At 38.7% G+C, this 19546-nt stretch overlaps 1 protein-coding gene across 1 annotated transcript in view; it reads right to left on the reverse strand.

The window, feature by feature from the left end:
- Positions 1-4056: 4056 nt before the first annotated feature.
- LOC137758979 (ELKS/Rab6-interacting/CAST family member 1-like) overlaps positions 4057-19546 on the reverse strand; it is a 143392-nt gene continuing 127902 nt past the window's right edge. Inside the window, 2 exon segments of the mRNA XM_068534916.1 lie at positions 4057-4287; positions 12154-12297. Of these exon segments, the coding sequence (XP_068391017.1) occupies positions 4242-4287; positions 12154-12297 (190 nt within the window). The 3' untranslated portion in view covers positions 4057-4241.

Here is a 19546-nt window from a genome sequence, read left to right on the forward strand (position 1 = left end):
ACATTTTGTACCTATATGTGTGTATACGTTCTTCTCAGAAATTGAGCAGTCAACATTCACATCTAAATATGTGCTCTGTGAAATGTAGATCTCCTGTGTACAGACACAGTGCTATAGTCATCGATTGCTACATAATAAAGAAGTCCAAACTTAGTGGTGAAATAAACAAAAATTTTAATATGTGCCCAGATTCTGTGGGTCAGCAATTCAAACAATACACAGAGGAGATGGCTTGTCTCTACTCCATGACTGATGTCTGAAACCTCAGCTCATGAGGATTCAAGTGGCTGGGGCTGGAGTCATCTAGATAATTTTAATTCACACGTCTGGCCCTTGAGATGGGATGACTTGAAGGCTGGGCCCAACAAGGACTGTTGACTGGAGTGCCTATAGATGGCTGCCCATGTGGCTTGGACTTCTCATAACGTGGTAGTTAGGATTCAAGATAGAGTATCCCAAGAATGAGTGTCCAGGGTTCAAGCATTCCACGAGAATCATGCAAAATCATGCATGACCTTTTATGACCTAGTCTTAGATGTTACATAGCATCACTTTCATTATATACTATGGCAGGCGTTGGAGATCTTTTTCCATAAAGTGTCAGACAGTCAATATTTTAGGCTTTACAAGCCATACAGTCTCTTTTGCAACTACTTAGCTCTGCTGCTGTGATGTGAAAGCAGACACAAACAATACATATACTAAGGAACATGGCTGTGTTCCAATAAAGCTTCATTTGTAAAAGCCGGTAGAGGCCTAGATTTGGCCCACCAGCCATAATTTACTGACCCCTGCTCTATTGTTTGAAGGCATGGAAAGCCTGCCCAAATTCAAGGGAAAATGCCCACATCTGGATGCGAAGAACGGCAACGAATCTGAGACCCTGTATTAAAACCACTGCATATGGGTTATTTATAAGAGGATCTGTCTGCATACCTTGTTTCTCCCATGTATGTTGGATATGAGGTATTGGGACATCTTACAGCTCTGTAAGCCTGGGTCAAGGTCAAAGTTGGAATCTGAACTTAATGACCTTGATTTCTGGAATAATTGGTAACTCTATTTATGATTTCCTTACACTCCTTACCCCAATAAATATACCACAAAAGATAGATTTCAAGTAAACAATTGCCTTATGGCAGATTTTTATTAAGTCTCCATTGACTGAATTATTCCATTTTGGTTGGAAAGCATGGGTTTTGTTTCTTTCCTAAAGAGATCTGCAACTTTTCAGATGTGGCATTTCATTCTACTGAGAGGATGATGTAGGTTTTTATAAACGGAAAAAGCAGGGCAGGCTGAGTTCACTCACATACTAATGCTTACAGGAATAACCGAAACTGGAACACAGGCTTCCAGGTTTTCCTGTCCTGTGCTCTTTCTGGTAGGTGCCATTGTCTGCTGGGCCTGGCGGTAATAATTTTTGACCTTTACCTCTCTACGCTATTGTGAAGTGGTTTTGGGTTTGTTAGCTTTCTCATGAGTTTGTACTAAATTGTGTCCATAAAGTAGGCTGAATTCCTCAGGGAAGGTTGATAGCTGTTACTGTGTTATCACTTAAAATGTTGTGTTGGTTACCTTTTGTTCTTTTCTTTTCTCCAGCTGTCTCCTGAACTTAAAAGTTATATTATCCTAGATGAAAGATGTGCATCTGGTGGAAAACACTAATTTAAGGGATGAAAATTCCTGATGATTGCTTCAGTCAACCCTTAATACACACTGAGCTTCATTAGTAAATAGACAACTCTCAGACCTTTCCCTTGGAAGAGGTCGCATAATCAGGCTTTGTGTTGATTTTGCATTCTGTTCGTTAGAGACAGAACAAATTAGAATAATTGCCTGGTACAGGGAAAGCACAAAGAACTTTCTTCTATTTTTGTGATGCATCCCGTAATAAGGGTTGAAAATGAGACTAGAGGTAAGAACGTGAAACTCAGAAGAGCAAAGGAGAGAGGATATTATTTCTTTGAAAATATTCTTTCAGTGTTGGCCCAGAAGAAATAGGAAGCTGAGGAAATTTTTTTTTTTAAATGATGATTTTTGTGTTCATGATGTGAATTCCACAATTAGTAAGAATCAGGAAGCAAGCATCCTTTTCTACCAAGGACTTGGGAGCAAATGAAACCATAAATACTCCTGGCTCTTGGAAACCCTTTTGGAGCAGTAATCAGAGAAGGGTAAAGGCAAAGCCTCAGGGCAAAGGTGTTCAGAGCAAAGGGATAGGAGGAGAACAAAAGGAAAGTGGATCTTTTTAGAGCTGTCATTTTGAAATTTACCTGCTTCTGATTCAGTGCTGCTTTGCTACCGTGTTGGTCCAGTGGAAATCCTCAAAGCAGGAGCAGCCGTATTTTAAAATAATAAGGTTAGAGCAAGTGACTTTAATCCAGGTCTGTTTAGCTCAAGAGCACAGAGGAGAGTGTGAGGAAAGGGTGAGGCCACAAGGAATTGTTCACTGGGTAAATTTTCCCCAAACCTCCCTAACTGGGAGAAATTGACCACTGGATTATGTGCCTTGAAGGAAAGCAAAAATGTTGAAAGCAAAGAGTATGGAGCTTGTTTAGAAAGCAAGCTCTATCATTTGGTCACCTTCTGATAATAGCATTGGCTGAGACCTGACCATTTACAATGAAGGCACTTCTGTAGGTAATAAGTTCCAGGAGGGCCAGAACTGAGTATGTCTGTTTCAGCATTTAGCATGGTTTAGCATCTTAGAGCCCGGTGCATTATTGGCATATAGTAGACTTAAAAATGAATATTTGTGGATTGTCTGAATGAGTGGATGTGTGTGATTCATATCCTATTTGCGGGTCCTATGCCCTACAGTGGGTTTTCAGTGTCAGATTGTGAAAGTATTTATGCCGGGGATTGGCATTGTTCCCTATCTAATCGATAAAGATTACACATCAAAGGACTTTACACTAACAGCCCAAAAGCCTCATAGGAATTACTTAACAAAAAACTAAAATTGGATTCTGTATAATTTCTAATTTATAAGCTGGCCAGAACACTGGTATCTCAGCCAGTCCTCTGGTAGTTCCAATGATGTCCGCATGATCACCCAGGCATAATCAGAATGGCTTTAGGATTTGGGAGCCAAAATGTTCCTCAGTATTTACTGCTTTGCTAGTCCATTTAAGAAAATGGAGTATTGAAAATATAGCTTCAGACACAATATGGCATTTTATGATTTAGCACGAAATCTGAGAAATATAGAGTTAATCTGAAGCCTGCAATGGTAAAGTTCCTTCTGCTATTGAAGTTATTGTCTTTAAACAATGATTCTACATCAGTAATGCTATATATATATATATTTATGATATTCAGGTTAATTTCCTCTTCTCTCTAAGCAAGTAATTGGTTGGTTGGTATGAGAGATGGTGTGGCTTCCAAAGGTGAAAAGTATTATTTTGTTGTAATTTCCGGCTACCTAAGGATGGGAGAGGCCCAGGACACTGCAGTCCGTATATTATGTGGAGCAGGTTATATTGTGGTTTATTTATGAACTTCTACATGTTTATTTTCTATGCAAGTTTGTGTGCTCCTTTCTGAGTTTTGGTAGATAAGTGTTTTGTAACTTTGGAATACTTGGAGTTATATATACATATAAACTAAAACTTTCATATATATATATTTTAACGTAGTAGTTAAAGCCGTGGAGGGGGTACTAGTCTACGTAGGTTCAAATTCTGGCTTTACCCTATGACTTCCCTGTGGCTTCCTCTGCTCACCTATTAAAAAGGAGTATAATAAGACTGCTGTGGTGAGTTATATACTAAGTGCTATTTAAGCATTTGCTATAATGATTATGTATACTCGAAGGCAAGGAACTTGCCCCTTGATCGTCTCTGTATTCCTAGTGCTTAAGAATTCCAGTGCTTTTCTAGTGCATTGTCTTAGGATAGAGATAGCTCAGTATAGTTCTTCTCAGTATAAAGTACTGTTACGTTGAAAGTGTTTGCTTGTGTACTAATGATCTATGACATATCTGCTGAGGACAAGGAAAGGAATAGTTTTAAGACTGCAATGGATAACAAAAGATTGTATGATGTAATGCCTTTATTATGTAATGATAAAACTAACAAATGATCATGGTAGAAAATCTGAAAAACTCCTAGACAAAACAGAGATCAACAAAATTTGCAGTAACTTTCAGAGTGTAGAGTTGTCCATGAATATTAGTGCTTTCACGTTTCCCAGGACTTCAAGTAGACTCTGCTTCTTAAGAGTCTATTCATGAGATTTTATTTTAATGAAGTTTTCATCATGGGGGGACACACACACACAAATCTGTTAAAAAAACAAAAGAAAGACAGACATGGAAATCACGGATGTTTCAGATAGCCACATGAAATAAGGTGAGAAAGGTCAACAAGCTGAAAGAATGTGGAGTAGCAGCTCCTTAATCGCTTACGTAATTCTGATAATTACCTCTTTGTGGCTAAAGTAATTAATGGGGAATCTAATTCAAGAAAAACCTATGAACTTCAAGCCTTCTTGAAGCCACGTATTTCTTTCCACAAAGGGTTACTTTGCACGGCCATGCTTCCTTATCACCTGACAGGGAAAGAGTATTGTATGGCAAAGGATCTTCCCGAAGGAGGGTGCTTCCCACGCTGATTGTCATAAATGACTTCGGAATTACTGTTGCTGTATTACCAAAATCTTAACCTAGGATATTTTTGACAAGTGCGGTCCTTAGTTAATTTTTAGAGCTACACACTGTCAGATGGCTCTGAAATAACAATTGTCTGGCTATTCTTCAGGGTGATCGCAATACGGTAATGACCTTGAGGTATCACTAAAAAGCAGGAAGGTGTTAGTCTTCCTTTGGTTCCAGAGTGAAATGCGAGTTGGAGTTGGAGTTGGAAAAGAGGCCGACAACCAAGTGATAGAGAAGGAAATGTGAGGTCATTAGTGAAAAAGCAGGTTTAAGTTAAGGTGAAAAGGCATGAGGAAATGGTCAACCGTTACAGTATTACAAAGATCATCACGAAGCGTATCCACGAATGTGGTTTGTATTGCAATCTGCTGAAAAAGAGACAAATATCCTGGCCTGGCCTTCATGGAGATTATATTTTATTGATTCTGATGATAGATTATTGTTGAAGAGGGCCTCCTATAAATTATAACCATGCAAAGGCAGCAAGGTAATTTTTTTTTCTTTATGTATGTGTTTCTCATGCCTACTCACCTCTCTCTTAGGGGAAGAGAAAATCACAAAAAAACAAAAATGTCAAATCTCAGCTATTCATTTGCAAAATAATTTTTTCCCCAAATTCCAATGGAGGCAGTAGGTTACCCGTTAAGATTTGTAAGGCTCAAAAAGCTAGATTTTTACAAAGTGTAGCCAAATTTTATTCCATAAATAATAGCTTTGGAAAGAATATGTGATGATGCAAAGTTGGAAAAAGCTGGGTTTTCTTCCGTAAATGACTTCACTGTGTTGGGAGAAGAGGCAGAGAAGAAATCAAAGTAAGTAAACATGGGGTGAGTTTTTCTGACAGGGGACTCTAGTGCTTTAAAATAGACTACATAATCCTAGGGATAACCTGAGGGTAGAGCAGACCAATGCCTTATTTCCAATCTGGTACCCTGGAAGAAAACAGTGTATTTCCTTTGAGGTCTTGAGAGGTTTTTCTTCTGCTGTGTTTTGTTTTGGGTTCATTTTGTAGTCAACCTTACTAAGGTATCATTTGCATACAACAAAATGCAGACATTTTTAGCTAATGGTTCAGTGACTGTTAATTAATGTATACATTTGTGTAACTACCACCCCCATAAAGATAGATAACAATTCTAAAAGCCGAGAAAGTTTCCTCCTAGGCTTTTGCAAAAGTATCCCCATCTCCCACCCCAAGGCAACCACTGATCTGTTTTTTATCTTTCGAGATGAATTTTGCCCAGTTTAGAATTTCATGTCAGTTGAATACTACAGTAGGTGCCCTTTTGATCTGGCTTCACTTGCTCAGCATATGGTTTTTGAGATTCATTGATGTTGGGATGTTTTAAACCAGGACTTTAGCCTGGGTGGCTGATTTTGTCTGAAGGCACCTACAGGTACATCCGGGTCTCTGGCATTGTCACTGTCTGTTCTTGGCTCAGTATTTTCAACTTTACTAAGAAGCACAAGGTTGAAGTAAGGAAGATCATTGTCAGTATACTGGAGGTGAAGTGGGTTCCGTTATGTAATATTCTCAGCATAAATTGACCTGCTTGGAATCATTGTGTTGATAATCGACAAGGATACTCTTCCTCCAAAAACCTTGATACTATAAAACTTCTAAAGGACGCTGTCCTAGGACTCTTTTAGTTTTAATTTTTTGGGAAACATTTCTGGAAATATCAACTGCTCACAACCTGAAAGAAGCAATTATTCACCTGAAGGCTAACTCTGCTCAAGTTGAGTTGTCCGACCTTTACATGCTGATAGAACCCAAATAGCCTTGCAAAACAATGCTCTCTTATTGGATATAAGCATATAGACTATTTAAGATGGACGTGTATATGCAGTAAAGTAAAAAAAACAAAGACTCTTTGAGTTTCCCTTGCAGGTTTTTAAACTTTTTTCATTTAAGTTTCTATAGCATATGCTAATAGTTGAGGGTAACCTCAGGTTAGTTTTAGATCCACTCTTTACATAAATGTTGAAGTACTCCATACCCACCTTTTTTCTACCTTCCTTCTCTTCTTCCATCTTTCCTTCCTAACTTCTTAAAATCCATTGTACTTAATCCTGCATTTGTTGAGGTGGCAATTAGTGTAGGAAAATTGAAAGCAGTGTGAAATGTTGCTGTTCAGAATGCATGTTGACCAAATTCTATATTGAGAAAAGGTCTGAATTTACCCACAGGAACCCTTTCTCAGCGTCTTTGAACACAGGCCATAGAAACTGGGCTATAATATCCTGACAGGTATGTCGAATTCACAGCAATAGCCCTCAAAGAGCTTACCTAGCGTACGTAGATGCGTATGAAAGCATTTAATGATTGCTTTATTGGCAGCAGTGCCAACATACACAGTCTATTTTGTTTTATATCATTATCATTACCTGCTGTTGACCACTGTATACATTGCTAATGGTGTGGTTCCTATGGCTTGTGAATTTCACGGCCAAATAATATGTAATTTATTGCACACTTTAGTGTAGAAGATGGAGACTCCATAAATTTTCGTGTGCTCTTTGCCCCTTTGGAATGTATTACACTGAGATCAGGCAAAGTAATAAATTTACTTCAAATGTGTGTGATAGCTAAACATCAGTTAGGACTGATGGGCAATATTTCTTCTTCCAGCAACATAAGAGTTTTTAAAGACTAAGCCACTGAACGTGGAGTTACTGAACATGGGACTCAGTTCACTGGGATCCCTTCTCAGAAAAATAAAGGAAAACTTGAATTGGATATGTGTGGCTTATTCAAGTAGTAACTGATCAGCTACATCTTGGTGAACTTAATTTGTCACAATCGTTTGGTATTTTATTAACTCTCTTCCCCTTCTTCCCCTGACTCTCATGAGAATGGATTAGGAGTATCTTAAAACATACTAAGTCGTCTTCCATCCCTGTTACTCTAACTACAAAAGCACACTTTCCTTATCCAACGTAACTTACTGTCTTTTAGAGTAGCTGTGGTTTTAATTCTCTACAGAATTCAAACCAGCAAGAGAAACATTTTCAAGGAGCCACCACATTGTAGAGCTTTAGAAAGAAGACTTTAGAATTAAGGGCAAATATATCATTTTATGGCTAAAGCACCTGAGGCGTAAAGTAGGAAGGTAACCATCGAGGTCAGGGAAAGGGGTTGAAGATCAGGTTTCAGGCTGAGAAAGAGTCTACAGGGACTCAATCTGAGCAGTTCAAAAACTGAAAGGAGACCACGAATGTTCTGGGAAGGCTGGCATCTGGCCTCAAGTGTGGGATTTCAGACAGGGAGTGGGCCCGGGGGGAACTGAGCTTCTGCAGTAGGCAGAGAAGTCCACCTCATCTCCAGAAAGTGCCACTGACGTCAGGGAGTTGAGGGGAAAGAGCAATGAATTCCAGTCCACCTGAGAAAGCAGGCCAATCTGATTAACTCTGAATTTAGGCTTATTTCAGATACTTCTTGAGAAAGAACTTGGGCAAGCGCAAGTCCCGTGCAGCCTCTTTAAATCCATGCCCGGTATTTTCTGGTGGAGCTGCTTAAACCCTCCAAGTGACTCCAGTGTTTTAATTTCTCTATTTAATTCCGACAGTTCTCTGATTGATTATCTAATGGGCAAATAAGTAGGGTCACAAAAGAGTGTGAATGTATTTTACAGGATGAGGATGGGCGGAGTGGAGCAGTCTGGAATAGGACACCAATAAAAAGGGATCTGGGTAAATAAGAACGTCTATTAGAAAGGGAGAGGAATTCGCAAGGAAATTAGTGCCTGACACCACGCCCTTCTCTCTGCATGTTTAGAAGCTAGTTTCTAATTTTCTTTTCATAGGAGATGTCCCTGTGATGAACTGTCTTTTACCTCCACACTGTTTTATCACATGGACATACGGTGAAGTTTGCGTGAGAGAAAGCAAGTATTAGAATTTGTCTTGCGAGCAACTATAAACACTTCCTGGAACAATCTAGGGTAGAAGGAAAAGGAAAGGAAGGTGGAAACAAAGGAGAAAGACAGCTAATGATGCTGGAGTCTCTCGCTGGGATTTGTGGTATCGCTTTTTGAAACTACGTACAGAAAGTCAGAACTTGACTGATTGTTTCTTGATCACGGTTTGTTTTCATTTTTGCTTTTTTCTTGCTGTCTCATCAGTTATTCCAGCCAGTGCTATGTCATTTTCAGTCTCAGTAAGCATGCCTGTCTTGTTTCCATTCGCATTATTCATGCAAATGTTGATTGAACTGATGACCCCGAGTTATCAAGGAAATATTAGATACGCCAGTGGATACATTTCTTAATTTTAGAAAAAAATTACCGAGTGAAGGTTAAAATAACTCCTCTTAAATTTGCCATTTAAAAAAAACTTCTCCTAACATACAATACCTCATTGCCAGATAAATGAAGAATTCCTATGTATTCATGAATGCAGGCTAGTCTGTATATTTTTTGGCAGGTATGACCGTTACCGAGGGTAACGGCCTAGTTTGCTGGCCGTGTCCTGTCTCCTAGAAAGTGGTAGTTTCTGTTGTCTTTCAGTTGGTCCATTGGATATCAGAGGTGAATTTATAAAACTATACTTCCCTTTACACTTACTTTGTTTTGTTTTGTTTTACTTGAAGTATAGTTGACTGACAATGTTGTGTTTCAGGTGTACAGCCAAGTGATTCAGATATATGTATTTCTTTTTCAGATCCTTTTCCATTACAGGTTATTACAAGGTATTGAATATAGTTGCCTGCGCTACACAGTAGGACCTCGTAGTTTTATCTATTTTATATATACTATACACTTACTTTGTGTGATCCAGGCTGGTCAGACCACATGATTACTTTCACTTCTGATATAATTTTTCAGGTCCAACCTCAAATCTTTGATAAGAAGTTATTTTAAAGTAAGTTTATTAGCATGTGTGTGCTCTAAATCCAACAGTAGTTACTAGAGATATGGTTTTGCACTAGGTATTCCTCTCTTTTTTGTTCTTGGCCAACCAATTGAAAATTAGCTTTTATTTTCTGGTTGGTTTGCTAGATGTTTATGACTATAATAAAAGTCTTAAATTTTGTCTCATATCTTAAAACACAATCTGAATTAGCAATGGATATTGTGCTCTACATAGGGGCTGTGATATAAGTATAGTTTCCAACTTCAAAAACATATCACCTAGAAGGGAACACACACAGACACATATGCAGCAATTATGGCAACTGCATTTGTTTACGAAGTGAAATAGTACTGAGATGGATAAAGTGCTAGCAAGCCTTGAACAGCCAAATCAGCTTCAAAAATAGATGTGCAGTTCTTTAAAAATATTTTTAACATTTTTCCAGCTACATGTAGAATATAACTTAGCATAAAAACGGTATGGGTTTTATTTTAAGTAATTTAGCATTTTGACATCCTCATAATGAAATTAAATCCAGGAGGAGGTTTCTCTCCATGATCTCTTGAAATGGTCCTTGATCATCCACAATATTTCCCATCATCACAAAGGTGGTACCAAGGGCAGGAAACTCCAACATTATTAAAGTTTCATAAAGCAAAGTCAATTTTAAGAATAGAAGGACCCCAAACTGATAAAGGTCTTGACAGATAATTTCAAGGGAAGCATAAATTATTTTCTGTTTGTCCGAGGGCAAAAATATTTAGGCTGAGTTAATGAATGGTAGAGTTTTTGAGTGGAGAGTGTCCTTAAAATATTATGTAGATCTGTACTGTCAACAGATGCTAGCTAGCCGCGTGGCATTATTTATATTTAAACAAATTTAAAAATAAGATTAAAAATTCAGTTCCTCAGTTGCATTTGCCATATTTCAAAGATGTTTATTAGCTCCATGTAGCTATTGAGTACTGCATTGCATGGTACAGATATAGAATATTTTCATTATCACTGAAAATTCTATTGGGCAATACTAAAATTATACCCAGATATTCACAGAGAAGGCAACCAAGTCTCAAGGAAATAATATAACTTCCCCAAGGTCACACAGCTATGTTTTGAAAGAAAAACAAAATGACACAAAGGAAATAGTAACAGAGGCATTAAAGAAACCCAGTAAGTTTCTGGAGCAGTCAAAGTAGGGTTTAAAAGTGCATACTTAACTGTTAGCAGGGTTGAAGCTCTTGATGGTTGGTAAGATCCACCTGCCTGAATTTGGACATGAGCATTTTATGCAATGAATTAAAAGCAAAAAATCATTTCAGCGAATGGCTGCCAGCTCCATATTTTTAGTCACTGCTGTGCTTCCAGATTATGTTTATCACTTTCATGTACAGGGCACCACTGTGAAATGTGATGGTTTATCTGACCCCAGAGGAATCAAGAAATCTTGTGGGGGTTATGGCTATATTTGAAAAGGTTGATTTTTAAATGCATCATGCAGACTGGCCCTGTTTTAAAAGGGATTCCTGCCATCAAATAATCAAAATGTAAACTCTCTTCTCACCTTGCAAAAGTCAAAGATACTCCCTGCATTTTTATTATTTCGTTGAAATCCAAATATTATTTTTCCATTCTCTAACTTGTTTTCCTCACAGTGTGATCAACTATTGCCAAGGAAGGAAGGGTCAGATGTATCGATCAAAGTTTGCTAAAGGCCCCCTAGGTAACTGAACCCTCAGGAGAAACAATCGTCATGTCTTCTTTTTCTGTTGTTTCAATATCTTCGTAAAGAGTCATTTCAATATGTTTGGTTCTGTAGCAGAGGTTCTGTGAAGTGCTTATGTTCCTCAGAGGTCCAGAAAGCCTGCGAGTCTGTGGGTAAAGGTGGGTAAGGAGAGAGAGGGAAGGAGGCTAGAGAGAGGCTCAGTGCTGAGATAAGGACAGTGTTCTAAAGCCTCCTGGGGGGGAGGCTGGGGTGCACAAACACCCACGACTAATCCAGACAGAAACTGAATAATCAAGGGGACGAGCACTGTGAAGTCATGTGGTCACCTCTCCCTCTAGAAATACACATTGCCCTCAGTAAGCCTCCTCCCGCCCCAGAAGAGCATTAGGAAGGTCTGGAGAGGGGGAGTATTGGCAGAAATGGAAAAAGCAGGTTGAAGGAATTAGCCTGGAGCAGAGAGACCAAGAAACGCAAGCCAGCAGATGGAAGGCAGACTTTTCATGGAAGTCTCCAAGCCCAAGTCAAGTTCTGGGACCACCAAGTACAAGTCAAAGAGTGCTCATTTAACCCCTTTGGGCCCCCACGCGCGTGGAGGAAGACTGGACAGAGAGGGAGAAGGGGCCATTGAAGGTACAGTATTTACTATGGGATTTAACTCCTGAAAGGCCTCCCAGTAGCTTCAGATCTGCTCAAGAATCCTTCATGTCCTGCTGGTTCGCAGTGAGTGGCTCACAGCTTCAAGGCCTCCTCTGCCAGATGGAGAACTATTTCAGGCATCCTGCCTCTATTTTGTACTGTAGCAATGCAGACAGGAAACCTGACCCCATTTTCAGGTTCTAAAGAGAAATTCTAAGTACCTGAAAGCCTGAGGAACATGGTGGCTTTTATTTAAGATGTGGAGCTAGAGAGCACATACCTGGACTTGGGCCTGCAGCAGCACCAAACTGCACCAAGGGTTCCCTTTATTTTCTCTCCCGTCTGTGTTTCTCCTTTTCCCTCCGCTGGATTAGCCACGGGGACTCCAAGTTCTTCATTCTGCGGTCCTGGTACCACGATCCTCCTGGGAATTATAAAGTTATTCACCTTCTACATCGAGCACTTCTTATTTTTTCCCCGGCAACGTAAGTCATCCTTAAGAGGAGTCAGGGTGCTAGCTCTTAAATATATTTTAGTCATCCCTTTGTACATTAAATGCTCTTTCTTGGAGACTGCTCCTGACATGGTGTTCACCGTGCTCTCAGCTGGCCTCCTGAAGTTCTGCCCTGCCTTCCCCACCAGGTACAGTTCAGGAGCTGCCTACCTCAGGGTGATAGGTTATCTTCTAGTTGCTTTATTCCTTTCCCTCTTACATTCAGAGAATATAATTTCAATACATAAACTTCTCTGTGACCACAGCTTTATTTGCGACCCACAGGTTTTGTTATGGCATATTTTCATTATCATTCAATTAATAAAATTCTAATTCCCATTGCAACTTTATCTTTGACCTACATAATGATCAGAAGTATGTTTTTAATATCCAACTATTTGGTAAAATATTGGTTATATATTTTTAAATTTCTTGCTTATTCGGAGTCTTGTTTTATAACCAGCATATAGTCAGTTTTATAAATGTGCCACGTGCACCTAAAAATTTCTGCGTAATATATATATTCCATCATTGCTGGTGCAGGGTTTTATGTAAATTTAGGCCAGAGTTTTTAATGACGGTATTCAGATCTTCTATCATCTGCTGATTTGTTGTTGTGGTTCTATGTTACTGATCTAGGTAATTTAGATTTTTCTATTTCGACTTAGTTTTTTGGAATTTCCCTTCATATATTGCATTGAAGTTTAGATATATAATATATTCCTTGTAAAGTTAACAGTGGGTTTTATTATCCTGCCTCATCGCCAGTGATAATTTTGGCTTTCAAATCTGTGTTAACATTAAAAAAAATCTTCAATTGTATTTATTGTTGTTATGACATAATTTTTGAATCCTTTAATTTACAGTCTGACTCTTGTCTCTTGTAAGTGGCATAGAATTAGGTTTTTTGTTTGTTCCAATAATCCTTGTCCTTTAATTTGAGTATTTACAGTTAATGTATTTTCTTTTTTTTTTTTTTAAATTTTATTTATTTATTTATTTATTTATTTATGGCTGTGTTGGGTCTTCGTTTCTGTGCGAGGGCTTTCTCTAGTTGTGGCGAGCGGGGGCCACTCTTCATCGCGGTGCGCGGGCCTCTCACTGTCGCGGCCTCTCTTGTTGCGGAGCACAGGCTCCAGACGCGCGGGCTCAGTAGCTGTGGCTCACGGGCCTAGTTGCTCCGTGGCATGTGGGATCTTCCCAGGCCAGGGCTCGAACCCGTGTTCCCTGCATTGACAGGAGGACTCTCAACCACTGCGCCACCAGGGAAGCCCTAATGTATTTTCTTATAGACCGTTTACTCCTTGTTTACTATTTGTCCCACCTTGTTATGTTCCTTTTGCTCTTCTTTCTTCCTTTTAGATTTCTTCAAATTCCATTTTCCCTTGTATTAGCTTGTTATTTTTACATAAGTAGCAGTTACACATGTACCATGACTTACTAGCTTTTTTACTGCTTCTCAAGCAATGCTGAGATCTTAAATTTCTTTGACTACTTTTTTCCTCTTCCATTTGTTTTTAATGCATTCTAAGTTTTGATATATTTTATTATTACTCTTTTGTGCAGTTAGATTTTATTTAGGTTTATCCACTTATTTATCCTTTCTGTTATACATAATTCTTTATAAAGTCCGTATTTTCATCTGTGATAACCTTCCTTCTGCCTGCGGGTCTCCCTTTATAATTTAATTCAGTCGGTTCTGATGAGAACATATTTTCTAAATTTTGTTTGTCTGCAAATTTCCTTATTTCATCTTTCCTTCCAAACAACATTTTCTCTGCCTCTAGAATTCCCAATGGGCAGCTCTTTTCTTTAGCACTTAAAAATGTTATTCCATTATTTCCTAGCATCCAATCAGTTTCGTTGAGAAGTAAGCTGTAATCTTAATCCTGTTCCTTTGAAAGGAATCTCTCTCTTTTTCCTGGGGCTGCTTTTAAGATGTCATGTTTTTCTTTGTTATTCATGAATTGTACTGTGGTGATCTTAGGTGTGGTTTTCTTTGTATTTATTCTTGCTGCATTTTTTTTAGTGCTTATTGAATGTATGGCTCCATATATTCTTTTTAGTTTTAGAGAACTCTCAGCTGTTATTTCTGAAATATTGTTTTCATCCCAATCTCTCTCTCCTTTTTTCTTTGGACTCTAGTTTACACGTATGATAAAAATGTTTCCTGTGGCCCATATGTCTCAAATGCGCTTTTGTGTACTTCTTATTCTTTTCGTTTCCCATGCTTTAGTCTTAATATTTTTACTACTCTATCTTCCAGTTCACTTACCTCTCTTTACCTGTGTCCAATCCACTACCGAGTTTTAAATTTCGTATAATTTTTATTTCTATCAGTTCAACTTCAATCAGTTCCTAGTTTCTAGTTGTCAAGTTAAATTCTCCACCTTGTCATCTATTTTCTTGAACTTGATAACATTTACCAAAATATGTATGAACTTTAATGTTTAGGTCATCTATGATTCTGATTGTTTTGTTTTTTATTCATTTAATTCTCCTTTTCTTGGTAGTCTTGGTGGTTCTTCAGTGAATGAATACCAGACTTGGGATATGACAAGTTGTAGAGAATCTGAATGACATTACAGTTGCCCTTTGAACAACCTGGGTTTGAACTGCACAGATCCACTTATACATGGATTTTTTTTTCCCTAAGTAATACAGTACTACATGATCTGTGGTTGGTTGAATCCTCAGATTCAGAACCACAGATAAGAAGGGCCGACCATAAAGTTATATGTGGATTTTTGACTGCACAGGGAGTCAGCGTCTCTAACCCCTACATTGTTCAAGGGGTCAACTGTATTTTCTTGAGGAGAGAATTTCCTATTCTTAGGTAGGGAGCAGAGGGGAAGATCACCTCAGTCACTGGACCAACTTCATACTCATTTTCCTTCTTTATCAGGTTCAATGTAGATGTTGCATCAACCTTCCTAACACAGACACACACACCCACACACACCCACACACATATGTAGAGACTTTCAATGTCCTAGTTCATTAGTTTTCCATTGGGCCAGAAATCTTTCATAGGTTCTGAACCCCAGTTTTGTCTCTTCAGCATTATGAGCCAACTAAGTCTTTGCTTTGACTTCAGTTAGCTTTTGTTTGACTTCTTAGCATCTTGCCTTGTCTACCTATTTATACATGGAAAATACTGCAAGGGAACACTGTTGCTGAATCCAGCTCAGTTCTCTGAATCTTTACTCTCTCTGTGATTTTGGTCCTTAAAATTCTAGCTGCCTTGTTATTTCTCAATTCCAACTCTGGTTTCCTTAGTCCTATGACATTGTCCTAAGATCTACTGGCTTTTCTACCTCTTAGGAGTCACATTTGGTTTCTCAGACTTTTGCTCTTCATCGGTAGTTTCTAAATGACTGGGCTAGAAAAGCATGTGCAGAATATTGTTCTCACTTCAGTGAGTTTCTTTCTCTATTTTACTCTTCTAGGTCATGGCTACCTCAGTAGCTTTCTAACGCTCACAGTCAAATGTTGCTTATGATTTATCTGGCCTTTCTAGTATGTTTTCCTAAGGTAAACTGATATAGTTGGAAACAGAAGTTCGTACCCACCATTTAAAAAATTCTGTTTTGTCTTTCTATGAATTCTCTTCTTGTCCCATCTTCTGTCACTTTTTCCCACCAAAAATTCCCATTCTCACAGATAGATTATTGTAAGATTAAAAATTATTATTAAGGGCTTCCCTGGTGGCGCAGTGGTTGAGAATCTGCCTGCCAATGCAGGGGACACGGGTTCGAGCCCTGGTCTGGGAAGATCCCACATGCCACGGAGCAACTAGGCCCATGAGCCACAACTACTGAGCCTGCACATCTGGAGCCTGTGCTCAGAGGCTGCGCAACAAGAGAGGCCGCGACAGTGAGAGGCCTGCGCACCGCGATGAAGAGTGGTCCCCACTTGCCGCAACTAGAGAAAACCCTCGCACAGAAACGAAGACCCAACACAGCCAAAAATAAATAAATAAAGAAATAAAAATTAAAAAAAAATTATTATTAAGCTAATATGTTAATTTTGAAAGGAATTAATTTTGCTTTGAACAAGAACACAGATTGGTGAATGGAATATGGAAGATTCCTTAAGACCTTTTTCATCTCTAAGAGTAGTATCCAACCATTGGTACCATAATAAGTTTGTCAACTGTGGAAGAAAGCAGTCTTTATAACATCAACATTATTCAATAATCTCAAAAACTGCTTTACTTTCCTGCTCATGCCACCAATTTCCAAATGTTCAATGGGAGCAGAGAATCATGGGATGGGACATGGAGAAATGGCCTGTCATAGTAACTATAAACATTGGAAGAATGAAATTATAAATAAAGAGGGTTTTCTATGAATATATTTGAAATGTTTGTTCCTAAAGAACTTGTAGAATAAGACTCAGAAGTTTACAGAGAAACACCTCTTGATAAGTATGAAACTCAGTAAAATTTATCTCATAATAGTTTTTTCTTTTGTGTTATGTGATTGTCAGAGTGACACAAAACTATTTTTATCTGGACTTCACAGATCTTCTTATTTTTACTATGGGATCAGTGACCCTACATGTTTGAAAAGTGGCAAAATAGTTAAAATTGGAACATTTCCCCCAAATCCAGGGCATATGACTTACATTTCTGTAGAAGGCAATATTATATTTCTGTCCAGTTCTGGGGTAAACATTTTCATACCTGCCAATCCAATTTGACTAATGTATTGTTGTTACAGTGCATTAGTGGAAAATAAATGGTAAATTCAGTCAAACAGCCATTTCATACATCAGAAAGGAAAATCAGTCAACACAACTGTCTGACCGAAATGAATGAAGAAAACAATTCAAGGCAAACAACTGTCCCAGTAGACTTGTATAAATACAGTAGTGGTGTCATGTGCAGAATTAATCTTTCCTCACCCTTAACTGGAGAACACTCTGCCAGCCAATTCAGTCACTCAAATGATAACTGAATTATAATATTCCAGTTTCATTTACTCTCAGTTACTGGTGACTGCCCTTCCTTCTCCTTCATCTGTCCATCAGTGGAGAATGTCAGAGCAGGAGAATAGTAATATTGGCAGATTGTAATGTACTGTCTTGAATTCCACAGCTTCAAAATTCTTAGGCTAACTCAATGATCTTAAAAGAGTCTGGTGCAGAAAGGATATGTGAATTAAATGGCAGACCACCGGCTGACCCTTCCAGCACTAACATCCCTTATTCCTGGTTCTAATATATCACAGAATACTCAAGAGGAAGTTTTTGAGTGGTCAGCAGAAATATGGCTCCAAAGCAGGCACATGGAAAAGAAATGTTGTCATCTGTGATCCACTTTAAAGTTGACTTGTCTTTTACTCATAAACCAGATTCAGTGTGAATTCTCTTCTGCTAAATGTTAGAGAATCTGTTGGAGGAGTGTGGCCAATTCTTTTGAATTTTTTTACTCTCTAACATTTTTTTAGACATCTTTATTGGAGTATAATTGCTTTACAATGGTGACTTGGTTTCTGCTTTATAACAAAGTGAATCAGCTATACATATACATATATCCCCATATCTCCTCCCTCTTGCATCTCCCTCCCACCCTCCCTACCCCACCCCTCTGGGTGGTCACAAAGCACCGAGCTGATCTCCCTGTGCTATGTGGCTGCTTCCCACTAGTATCTGTTTTATATTTGGTAGTGTATATATGTCCAAGCCACTCTGTCACTTCATCCTAGCTTACCCTTCCACCTCCCCATCTCCTCAAGTCCATTCTCTACGTCTGCATCTTTATTCCTGTCCTGCCCCTAGGTTCTTCAGAACAATTTTTTTTTTTTTTTTTTTTTTAGGTTCCATATGTATGTGTTAGCATACGGTATTTGTTTTTCTCTTTCTGACTTACTTCACTCTGTATGACAGACTCTAGGTCCATCCACCTCACTGGAAGTAACTCAATTTCATTTCTTTTTATGGCTGAGGAATATTCCATTGTATATATGTGCCACATCTTCTTTATCATTCATCTGTCGATGGACACTTAGGTTGCTTCCATGCCCTGGCGATTGTAAATAGTGCTGCAATGAACATGGTGGTACATGTCTCTTTTCGAATTATGGTTTTTTAATGGTTTTTTATATGCCCAGTAGTGGGATTGCTGGGTCGTACGGTAGTTCTATTTTTCGTTTTTTAAGGAACCTCCATACTGTACTCCATAGTGGCTGTATCAGTGTACATTCCCACCAACAGTGCAAGAGAGTTCCCTTTTCTCCACACCCACTCCAGCATTCTTTATAGATTTTTTGATGATGGCCATTCTGACTGGTCACACAAAGAACTTCGGCATGGTGTTCATCATCTAGCTAATCCTAACATGCAGACATTTATGAGAGTAAAGTCAGGTCTTTGCCAGAGTGGGTTGCTTATTTGGGCAACTGGGTCAAATCAAGAAGGGCAAATGTAGGCTGCCAGAGTAAATAAGGAGAGGAAAAACAAAAAGAACGAGACATTATCATTCATCAGTGATTTTCCCCCCAATATTCTTAGCCTCCACCTATCTCCATCTTACTGGTAACACAGGAACTAGACTGAACAATCAGGTAAAAGGTCTCACAGAAACTGAGTTAATATAGAAAATAAAAAAATAAAACATAAAATTGTAAATTTTCTTCCTAGGGATAATTGAGATGATAGTTCAGTAATAACGTAAGATCAGGTGAAGTCTAAAGAAATTTTAGAAAACCTGGATAAAGTAAGAAAACATCTGTTCACCGGCATCCGAATGTTCGCGAGACACCGAGACATGCGGGCCAAGTTCTGGAGAGAAGGGAAACACAGACGAGAGCTTGACATTTGGCGCAGCTTTTCTCCTTGGGGCATTTGCTGATTCAACTCATACAGCCTAGGAACTGAAAAGCCAAGGAGTTCAAAAGACTAACCACAGAAGCCAAACGGCAAGAGCTCAAGCTAAAAGCAACAACTAATGGAATGACAGGCTACACGTATCCTTAGTCTCACAGGGCTGGGGGAACCATTACATTTAAAGCCTAACAAATACAAGGGTAGTTGGGAATAGGGAGAATCCAAACTTTCACATGGTAATCCCAAAGGGCAACACCCGTAGAGGAAGGACAAGACAGAAATAGAGCAACCTTCACACAGACTGAAAAACAGCTTTGAATGAGCTCAAACTGAGAATGGACTAAGGTTT

This window comes from Eschrichtius robustus, chromosome 2, assembly GCF_028021215.1.
Source record: "Eschrichtius robustus isolate mEscRob2 chromosome 2, mEscRob2.pri, whole genome shotgun sequence".
In the NCBI taxonomy this organism is placed as follows: Eukaryota; Metazoa; Chordata; class Mammalia; order Artiodactyla; family Eschrichtiidae; genus Eschrichtius; species Eschrichtius robustus.